The sequence below is a fragment of the Eurypyga helias genome, unplaced genomic scaffold (assembly GCF_000690775.1).
Source record: "Eurypyga helias isolate BGI_N326 unplaced genomic scaffold, ASM69077v1 scaffold19251, whole genome shotgun sequence".
Classification (NCBI taxonomy): domain Eukaryota; kingdom Metazoa; phylum Chordata; class Aves; order Eurypygiformes; family Eurypygidae; genus Eurypyga; species Eurypyga helias.
This window is the reverse complement of record NW_010231707.1, coordinates 1-11,251: the sequence shown is the minus strand read 5'-3', so window position 1 is coordinate 11,251 and position 11,251 is coordinate 1. Positions and strand designations below refer to the sequence as shown.

The 11,251-nt window shown below is 43.7% G+C and overlaps 1 protein-coding gene across 1 annotated transcript; it reads right to left on the bottom strand.

Annotated features, from left to right (window-relative positions):
* Positions 1-3,585: 3,585 nt before the first annotated feature.
* Positions 3,586-11,014, bottom strand: EDEM2 (ER degradation enhancer, mannosidase alpha-like 2; the record flags this gene model as incomplete). Its single annotated transcript, XM_010161185.1, has 8 exons — positions 3,586-4,105; positions 4,953-5,074; positions 6,241-6,385; positions 7,096-7,220; positions 7,526-7,667; positions 8,835-9,046; positions 9,740-9,865; positions 10,877-11,014. Coding segments are annotated over 8 exons (1,499 nt in total), but the record flags the coding sequence as incomplete, so codon positions are not given.
* Positions 11,015-11,251: the final 237 nt, after the last annotated feature.

Genomic DNA, 11,251 nt, shown 5'->3' with positions numbered 1-11,251 from the left:
GGCGGAGCTGCTGTCGCCTGCTGCCCGGCTCCGGTTCTTGGTGAGACAGCAAGGAATAGCATCCAATCGGGGCTCCCCAAATCATGACTGCTTCAAATGTAGTCTATACCGTGTTTTAACTTCCCTCTGCTGTACAAGGAACAACAGAAAGCAACAAAGACACGATACTTAACAGCACTGCCCATCCCGTGCTGCGATGGCATCCAGGGGACGTATTTGAAAGTTTTACAGCACCGCACCAGTTTCTCACGCCACCACTGATGTGTGGGGCTGGTGATGGTCAGTTTTACTTGTCAAAAGCAAAATCTGCTCAGGGATGACTTGCCATTTAGATAAATTGCTGTGCACAGAAAGCCACTAAGGCCTGCATGTGGAGAAACGCAAACATGGCCATGGCCCACACTTGCACGCTCACACTGCCTCAGACACAAAAGGCTGCTCAGTCCCCCTTCCTCACGCTTCCCCTGCCCACACACCCCGCCGCCCCCTTGCTTGATACGTTTTTTTATTTTCCCATTTGCCAGCAATTCATGGAAAGGTTTTTTTTTCCCCTATTTTCTCCTTTGTCAGCTCTATTTAAATAGCCTTTCACAAGGTGTTTGTATGACCTTTCAATCAATCCACAGCCTCTTCAAATACAAACAATTCTGAAATACGTAAGAAAATGTGGTCTGAACTTTAGGGCTTTGCATGCTCAAAAAATCAAAACCCAAGCACAAGGATGGCATCAACAGCAAATGCTAAATTTGGTTTCTGTGCTACCTTTCACAACTTGACCCAAATCCAGTCTCCTCACAGCATTTGACAGATGCCACAAATATGCACCGTCAGTGGGACCTCTGAGTGCTGACCTGCCGTGTTTGGAAGCCATCCAAAACTGCCATCACCCATCTGCCTTTCATGCACATCTCATTTTGGATTCCTGCCAAAACTCCTCTGCGTTCTGTTAACGTGACCAAGTGCTCACTATATTGCTTGTTTGGAGCTCTCCCTCCAGCTGGAATATGCCAAGATAGACCCGCCATCCCTTCCCACAGATGTCCTTCATTGTGGGGCCCCTGGGAGGAGAGGCAACAGGGGACCAAAAGTTTGAGCTTTGTTATTTTTCCCCAGCTGATTTGTGATAGTGATTTTGAATCCATCAAGTTCTCACTAACAGCAGAACCACTTATGTTACACACACAGGGAACAGAAGCAGATCTCTCCTGGGACAGCCAGCCACCAACAATTTCATCCCATAGAGATTCCCAAACATCTGTCCCTCATACGTTGCCTATGAAACAGCACAACTTGTACATGTGTTACTAGGGCTCAAGCATGCTCTCTGCCCTCCAGCAGCTAGGCCAAGTCATAGTTTGCCCTTTAAAGAAAATGCTTACTAAGGATCCTAAGAAATCATATCACAGTCCCTTTTGTTAAAGGAAACTCTTAGTTAGATGGCAGATGCTCTCAAATACTGGAACAAAGCAAAATTAGGGCTATCTTGTGTTATTTTGTCTCATCCATCCCATAGCACTGATCAAGATCCATCTAATAACAGTAGAGCAGCAGCTGTGGACAGCTGAGTTCTTTCAGTTCCAACTGTGCTGAGGAAACATCTTACCTCCCAGGTCACTACCCCTTGGTTCTGCTACTGGAGCCTCTTAGGTGAGGGCACTAAAATGCCATGGTTAGCAGAGATGTACTGTGTTGGTAATCTGCAGCCTATTCCACAAATCCTTCATTTTCCTGTACTTTATGGGTGAGGCAATGCTGAGAGAGAATCAGGACAGAGCACCAAGTGAAACCATTAGAGAAGCCTGCATTTTGTTGTTCTACAGATCAGACAATTAGTAGTGTGTGAGATGTGAACAGCTGGAAAAGAAAAATATAACCTTATGGTTACAAGGAGCCACTAACAAGAGCTCCATCTCTGTCTAACAAAGCCTCAATTTTAGGGTGCTCCTCTCAGTACCTCCCCTGCAGCAGCTGCACCAATGCAGTATTTCTAGAACAGCAGCTGTCCCACCTGCTAAAAAGGGAAGAAGTACAGAGCTAGGATGGCCTGTACAGCATGCCATCCTTCCAATATGTCTGTCTGTCCAAAGTTGCAAGCATTTCTTACTGTCAGCTAGGTTACTCACAACTGCAACAGTATCTCCATCCTGAAGGGTAGGAGTGCAGGTTTTATGTAACTTTATAGCACCAGTACAGATCGAGACAAAGCCAATAGTTTCTCAGAACAGCCCCACACCAGCAAAGACCGGGCACTGACCCATTTGTATTTAAGTATTTCACTGGCCAAATGAGTCATATGGATTTATTTGTCCTGTATCCCTAACCCACTCAAGTGACTATAGCTGGCTTGTACTTTCTCCAGACTCCTTGCTTTCCAGCAAGCTTGAAGACAGCCCATCACTTTTCTGCCCCCCCATCTGCTCCTTTTTTTTTTCCCGTCCTTTAGAAAGTAAAACTCATTGTAACATTACTGATTTCTCTATTCATACACCAGTCGAAACAACACCAGTAACACGTTTAAAGGTTTAGGTTTGTCAGGTCAGCTGAGCACCAAGAGAATTCATGCCTTTCACCTGCTGAGAAAGAGACAAACCACAGCCTGGTTTCCATTAGAGGAAGGGTCAAGAAGGAGCTCTCCCACCACCTGCTGCAGGGAGCAGCTTAGGAACGTCTGTTCAGGCACCTCCTGCACCAGGGGAGAATGACATTCCAGTCTGCACCAAGCCCCCTTCCATCCTACCCTTATGCACACTACACACGCCGCTCAGCTGGTCCACCCCAAGGTCAGCGTCCCTGACTGAGGTGGCTGATGTGGAGTTACGCAGGCAAGGCCCCAAAGGGAAATTTAAAAGAGGAAGGAAACAGGGAAATTTCACAGGAAAGGCACATTATATTCTGCAAGAAGCAAGCAAGCTCCACTGCAGAATGAATCAAACCTTTTCTAGGTCCACACTGCACCTCAGTTTGCAGATGAAGTTACCTGGACACCTACTACACCAGTTTCAGGCAGGTGGTACTGACCCACACTGATCCTACGCACAGAGGAACCAAACAGTTTTCTATGTTGCCACAGCTCTCCTTCCCCCATGCCATCCTCCATGCTCGACAGACACCAGCTCTACAAACCTGAGCCCCCGTGGTCATCAACCCCTCAGGCTAACCCATAAAGAGCCCAAAGATAAAAGGTGGAGCATGTTGCAGAGGAGACTTGCAGTCTCAGAAGTGAAGCTACAGGTAGCAATCCCTGCTTCTGCTCTTATGACAAGGAACAGCTCAGGCTCTTTACAAACCAAAGCTGTGGACTCTGCATAAGCCTGTAAAACTTGAAAACAAACTCACAATGAAATAAACATGGTACCTCTAACCTGCAGACTATTCTTCCTCTTTCTGACCGCCTGTTTGCTGTTCAGACAAGCAATTGCTTTGAGATTAGCAACTTCAGCACATTAACAGCTGATATCTGTACCACATTTTAAGAACCAGCAGTAACAGAATTTAATGAGAAGCTGTTTCACTTAATACAATTCACACTGTGAGGCATGACTTTTTCCATCATGGAACTATAAAAATATATTCCTGGAGTCTGAATCAATAATTTAAACCGATAATGAAAACAGAATCAGGTGTTATCTAGGAAGACCTGTCCCAGTACTGCAAGTTTAGAGTTAAAGGATTGACTGGGGCAACTCAGAAGGGAGTGTGAGTTCTTAGAATTTCTCTTCTCTCCACCTTTCTCTGAAGAGGCATCTGCAGGGTCTTTCACACCTTCCCCTTCATCACGGTCAGAAGCTCTTTTTAAAGGGAACTTCTTGGTTTTCTTCAGAGAATAAAATTCCTGCATCAAATCTTCCACCTCCCACTGCTCTTCCTTACGCTTCCTACAGCAGTGCAACGCAGCAGGGTCTATGGGATGAGCTTCAGTGTTGAAGACGTATCCTCCAGCATTCAAGACACATTCCCCGTATGGCGTAATCATCACATCAAAGGCTGATCCATCATTGTGAATGAAGTTGTCTGGGTCAAACAGCAGGTACAGGTATTTTACTGTTTCAGCCAAAAAGAAGGATTCCATGCGATTATCCAGTTTGTGATCTCTCAAGTCTTTGATCTACAAGAAATACAGTGGTTACAGTCATATGGAATTCAGTAAGTTATGAACTTAAGGGGAAAAGTAAACCAGCTTGCAATTCTTTTCAGTTAAACAGCACGGTATGGCACCCTTTCACCCTGTATTTTAAACAGTTGTATGCAAATATATCAACAAGGTTATGGATGTTTTGAATTAGCATAGTTTAGTGATAAGTAACAGGAAACTAACAATCAGGATAAATACCCTTCCTGCCCAGATACAGAGGAGAAGAGTGAGTAAACTTCCTGTCATTTCCCCACTACAAAAAAAAAAAAAACCAAAACATATGCCTTTTACTACTTCCCAAATCACAAGGCCTAATTCCCAATATTTATAAAGCGTTTTTTTTGTAAAACAGAGTTCAATAGTATGTTTGAAATCTTCTATTAAATGATTTTTGAGAAATTACTCACTGCAGTTCTCTTGTGTTTGATCAGATTTTCAAGGCACAGTGGGAAGCAGCATCACACCACTGGCAGGCAGAAATGCGTATGATTTGCTGAGCTGGAACACCTAACTACCTACCAAGGTACAGGAGGCAGGAGAAGTTTCTGATGCTTTCCCATGTTTTGGGCTCTGGTGAAACAGCCAAGGACAGAATCTGACTCACCGTTCAGGCTGTGAGGGAAGCTACTGCCAGCAGTATGACCAGTGCTTACCAGATCAGCTTCACAGAGAAATACAAGCGGTTTGTTTGAAAAGGAGGTCATGTTTCAACCAAAGTCATCACTTGACTCCACGCCAAAACGTCATTCATGAGAACACTTTCCAAAGGCTGATTTTTTTGCAGCCATTTAGCTAACTAGGCAGCTGATTTAGCACTTACAGTTGCAAACCCACAGTCCACCTTGCTGATTTTCTCTATTGACTCTACTGCGTCTCTTCCCAGTTCTAGGAGTGTGGGATCTCTGGTAGCACGGTACAGATACATTGCACTCTCAATCAGCTCTGCAAAAAAAACCCAGACATTTGCAAGCATGAAGATTACCGAACCACATACACAGGGAAGACGAGTTATTCTTTGAACTAATTTAACAAGACTACTTTAAGATGATCAGCCTGCCTTGCCTTCTATTACCTCTGGCTCAGAGCACATATACTTGCTTTTACTAAGAATGTGCCACAAAAATTCACTAACCAGATTGCACCAGCTCAGGTAAGAGTGAGTAACGTCCCCCTCCCACGTTCAGAGCAGGTGGGGAGCAAGAAAGAAAAGGATTAAAAGTCAGTTGTCAAAGGAAGAAAAGAAAGATGCTTCTAGAAGAATTAAAAGCAAGAAATTCAACCCCTAAAATACAGTTTTTTATCAGAGTCTTATGGAATTGTTTAAGTGTTACCTAAAACACCATGAAAACAGGCACTATGGAAATACTCTATACAGGGAACATATGCCCTGTGCTGTGTTTACTTACTAAAGGTCTTTCTGGATGCTGTAATACATTTCAAAGTGAATGCTGATGAGTATTTTTGGTAGAAGTGCCCAGTGTGGAGGTCCCCTGAACACTCAGACCACAAAGAAATTAATTATTCTCATTTACAAAGTTTTACTGACCTAACAATCAGGTGTGAATTTGTTTGGGTGGTGGTTTTTTTTTTTTTGTCAAAGTTGTAAAAAACCCAGAAGAGATGACAGACCATTTCACTGCCGTATCATGGACAACACCAAACCCCCCTCTTATGTTGAGCTTTACTAGTGCAACTAGCATTAGTTTGTTTCAGGAACTCAACAGAACTGGACTGGTTTTTTCATACCCACTTTCACTTCCTAAATTTAAAGGACACAGGCAGTCACATCAACGCCGTGCATGACTAAAAGATCCCATGTCAGACAGTCCAACACACTTGTCAAATCCTGTATTTTGAACCAAATTAATTAATAGGTCCGCTTTATAGAGTTACACTATGGTTTGCTTTCTTTAAAAGGTAGACTGGCCTTTGGGAATGGCAGAGAGCAAAACGTATGGCTGTGACTATGGAAATCCCTGGTAAAACACATGCAGGAACCAAGTCAAAGCAAAACTGTGAAGACCTTTTGGAGAGCAGGTGCTGCTAACAATTCATCTTACCACCAGAACAAAAGCAGGACTCCACACCCTTATTTTGTTTCTGCTTACCAGGCCTGAGGGGATATCCTTCTCTCTTGTCCACTGTATAGCCCTGTGGAATGTTGTAGAACTCTGGCAGCCCACCAAACTGCTTCCAAACAGTGTAATAGTTGAGGAAGGTTCGCATGGCATTGTCTACGTCCCCAATTAGGCTCTGAGAGAGAGAGGAAACAATTAGCAAAGTAACAGCTGGGTGAAGAAGAAACAGCACAGGAATTGATGCAATAATGCTCCTACAGGCAAAGTGAGAGTGTGACAGAAATGGGTTGTTCAGCGGGTCTGAATGCTCCAAGTAACACTTGGGCATGATGCCTTAAGAATAGGTAGGACTAGGGAGACAGGTGCTGCTTTTCTTTTCTGTTGGATCACATTCCACACATCTAAACAATACAAAGTCTCTTTCATTTTTAGTTAACGGAAGGCTGGGTTTCTTTTAGTCAGTCACAGTATCCAGTCTATTTTAGAGGGGAATAACAAGGTCTCAGAGCAAACATAAGTACTGAGGAGAAAGCAAACCTCTCAATGGGAAAGTATTCACACAAACAAAGCATTTATGAAGTGGTGGAAAAAGAGGTATGATTTTCTTTTGCCTTACATTCCCACCTGGGTTATGAGACCACTGTCAGCAGTTTGCTACAATAAAACTGCCCTCCCATTATGCTTGATCAGAGACTATTTTACTAGACCATAGATCAACCCAACACCTGCTCTTCTACAGGCTCAGACTACCACAGATTTCACCAGAGATCAAAACAAACCTTTAAACCAGCACAGATGAGGATTATATCTGTAACTTTAATATTAAAGACCAACCCAAGAGAGATGAACAAAATCACCATATGCTAGTGGTATGACAGCTCTTACCTGTAGGCCTGGCCAGTAGGCCTCGAGGGACTGAAAAACAGGCATGGACACTGTTCCTTTATACATCTGAACCCAGAGGTACCAGTCATCAAACTTTGTGTAATTTTTGATAGCTTTGTTATATTCTATAAAGAAACACAGATGGGTCGGTAATCCAACCAAAAGAAAGAATTTCTTTTTTTTTTTTTTTTCAAGAATGAGAGAAGCCACTTTTTCACGTTAGCCATGGCAAATGAATGACTTCTCAGGATGCTCACTATGGTAACTCTTTGTTATGACAGATCGCTCAAAAGTAGTAAAACAAACGCCTCAGGAACAGTCTTGAATGTACCCCATTAGATTCTTCATCTTCCTCCACAGTCTCACATGCAGAGCTTTTACAGGTTTTTTTTTTATTCCTGGGACCCTTCACACAGAACAACCCGCTCACCTAGAAACATCGACATCAGCTCTTTGTCCTGCAGGAGAATGGCTCCTTTAACCAGGTATTCAAAGTAGGAGTCCACTCCTGCCCCAATGCCAGCATCCTGGGCCACCCACTTCGCAGTTATCACATCGATGTGGTTACCAACCTGGAAGAAGTGAGAGGAGGAGAAAATACAAAGTTAAAGTGGAAATAAAGCTAATCTACTAAATTATAATTTTAAAAATCTCCACAACAAATGGACATAAGGACGACTTTGCCCTTTTTTCAGGCTGTCCATTTCAGATTGACAATGTCCATATGAACTAGCATTTTCTCCATTACAAGACACATATACCAGTATCAGGGAAGCACACACTGTAGAAAATATAACTTTGGCATATAAATACTGCACTGGCCAAAAAAACCCACCATTATGCTACGGTAACAATGAACAATTTAAACATGAGGTATCTGGTCCTATTTCACATCCTACAGAAAAATGGAGGAGGATGAACATGTGAAGATCCAGAGATGGAGGCCAAGGATGTCAGAGGCCAAGGATGTCAAAGGCTTGCGAGCTGCCATGCTAATATTTCAATCGATCCTGCAAACCTGGGACTCTACAGCTTAGAGAGAGACCCAGGTGATGGAGAACATAATACATAATCGCGACCTGCTTACCAACAATGAAAAAAACAGCTATTCAGTTTCTTTCTTGAACAAGGATTAGGGGCATAAGCAAAAAACTAAACAGATCCCAAAGCAATCACAAGGCAACAGTTCTTTATACAGCATATGAAGAAATCTGTTCCACTTCACATATGCAACACTAGGAGCTCACATAGGTTCAAAAAGCAACTATAAAAATCAACTGGATTTTTGAGGAGATAGTGAACACAGAAAATGCTTCTAGCGCTGGATACTCCCAAAATGCCAAAGCTGTAGAGGCTGGGAGTATCTTGTTGCACTTGCTGTGCTCTTACTCTCTTTCGTAAGCTGCTGTCACACCAGGCAGCAGACAGACCTTTTATTTTATCTGTTACAGCTGCTGTTACAAAAACTGCAATACCCAGTAGAAGGCATCTGTCTCCCAAGCACATCTGTTATGGAACAGAACAATGGCATCATGTTGTGCTGCACCAGTAAAGCAGAGATGTGGACGCAGCAGGTGTTCAAGAACAATGTCAAACATGTGACTTCAGCCCAGTTGTTAGTACTGTGGTTATTTATCTAGTTCTACCTCCTCTCTGTTTATGCTTTTTATGCTTACAATGGCCTCTACAAAACCATACAAAAAGCAGGACAGCAAATTCAAAGTCCATTCATCACTCACCAGCCCAATATCCGAGCGATTTTTCCACAGTGCCTTCAAAGCCTTCCTGGCAACATCCTCAAACACTGGGTCACCAGTTAGGTGGCTTAAAGTGGCAAATTCCACTATAAATGTACCAATTCCAGCAGTACAGGTAACTGGGGTCTCCCCAGGGTTTACTCCGTGCAGCAAGTTCACTGTTCCATATGGCATCCCAGTTGGGGTCTGAAAAGCTGAAACACAGTATTTTCAGTTCACAAGTGTCCACTGTTTCATCTGACAGACTGTCAAACACACACGTGTCTCACATGTCTCTGCACATGGGCGAGAAGAGGGACTGGAGCAACAGCAGTAATGGCAAAGAACGAAATGAGAAGTGGAGCGTAATCCTGGGAGGGGCAGGGAGCTATACACAGCCCTGGAAAGGTACTGCCGAGCTCCTCCACCTTGCCCAGAGCAGCGGACTGCATCCCTGCTTTTTCTGCAGCAGAAGCAGGGTAGTCAAAATGGAACCACACACACAAGGGCAGACTGCAAACAGTTGTGGTTACTCAGTGGCAGCCCCGGGTGCACAAAGCAACAGCGCCCTGCTATCAGGGCACGCATCCCAGCAGCCCACAGCAGCTGCATCTCCTTGTCTTTACAAGCTGCTGTTTCATAGCCTTTATTTATTATTTATATTAAACATATCTCCCCTCAACAAGCCACAAACAAACGGACGTGTTAAGCACATACAACGCTCGGTATGCATAGATACAACGGATATCACGCTCCTCACAATGTTTTCCCTGCAAGTTAACTCACTTTGAGCTCAGGGAGCAGGGGACTGGTTCATGAGTTTACACATCAAGCAGTGAATTCTTCACCAAACACACCAGTCCACTCGTGAACTACGGCACAGAGACACAAACCAGACAAGTTCTCACCTGGCAGGAGTTTGCGAGCTGCTTCCTCTGCCATCCTCAGGAGAGGTCCAGAGCACGGCCAGCCCACTTCCACTTCAACACCAGCCTTCTTTGATAGCAAGTGAGCAGAGAGGAGACCACCCACCACTGGAAAGGGCACAGCAAGAATCCCATTAAAAATGTGGGGAGGAATGAAATCTGAATCCACTTGTATTTGTCATAATACAGAGGAAGTGTTTACAGGGAAGAGAAGTGATATGGCTCATCCGTAACAGCCTAATTCAATATGGCACAAGAGTGGTTTGTTTCTTCCTGGCTGGCTTGCAGTGGGTAGCAAATGCATTTCTTATATTATTTTAGAAGCAACAGATCCAACCTGCCTACTCTACCTGCACCACCCTGCAGAGAGTCGGAGAGCTAATAGCATAATGAACATGAACCTGTATGAGAGGAATTCCATTTCATTTCTTCCAGATAGCTTAACACTATGTTTGTGTAAAGTCATACAGTCTACTTTCTTAAATTCCTTGGAGAAAAATGTCTAGGCCAGAGTCAAGAATTTTGGCGTGACCAACAGAGGCAGGGATTTATTAGCCCTTTCCACAGACTGTCACAGAACGAGTACAAACACAGAGAAATTACACTGCCACAAAAGCTGGCTCACCAATATTTGACAGGAGAAAAAAAATAAGGCATAGCTCACAGTTCTGTTCCCTGCCAGTGGAATGTTAGTTGGATGGCACTGAAGCAGTCAGGCATTCAACTAGGCACAAGACTCCAAAGGCCTCTGCGATTTTCCAAAAAAACAGGCAAGTTTCACTTCATGATGCTAAAGCAAAAAATTAATAATCTCTAATCCAAAATAATATGCAAAACCAGACAGTACACAGTTTGTACTGGTTAGTGATGTTTATTCCAAAGCTCAAAACCTGGCAGCAGAATATTTAAAGTGCCACATTGCGTTGAGGCAGGAAGCAAAAGGTGATGTGCAAAGACAAAAAAGAAGTGATACTTGTTTGGGATTTTTCTGCCTGCTTTCGTGTCCTGTTACATGGCCTTACAAATTCACTCTGACCGCTACCTTGCGTTACCTCTGTACAGTTCAGACTCGTACTGGAAGGAAATCCAGCATAAACACCATGGAAAAACCCACCTCACCTCGAATGTTAGTTTCGAAGACAGATGCATTGACATCAATATCAAAATCCACCCCTTCCTGCAGCACGTTGACAACTCGCTGAAACTCAGAAACATTTCCCAAGATCTGCAGGGGGAGCAGGACAACAGAGAGCACGGCTGAGTTTGTGGGAAAACAAAGGTGCAGTTCAATGTTAGGGGCTACTTCTTGTTTGGTTTTACTGTTTTTGTGAAATCATTAATTACAGAGAGCACTAAAAAAACAAGTGACAGTTTCACCACATTTCAAAACGTTTTCCTCACACGCTTTAGACCTCCGCTCCAGAGTTAGGTGTCAGGGTTGAGGAGCTCTGGGCACCTGCCTCCCAGGCTGGCGTGAAGCACAAAAGCTCCCTG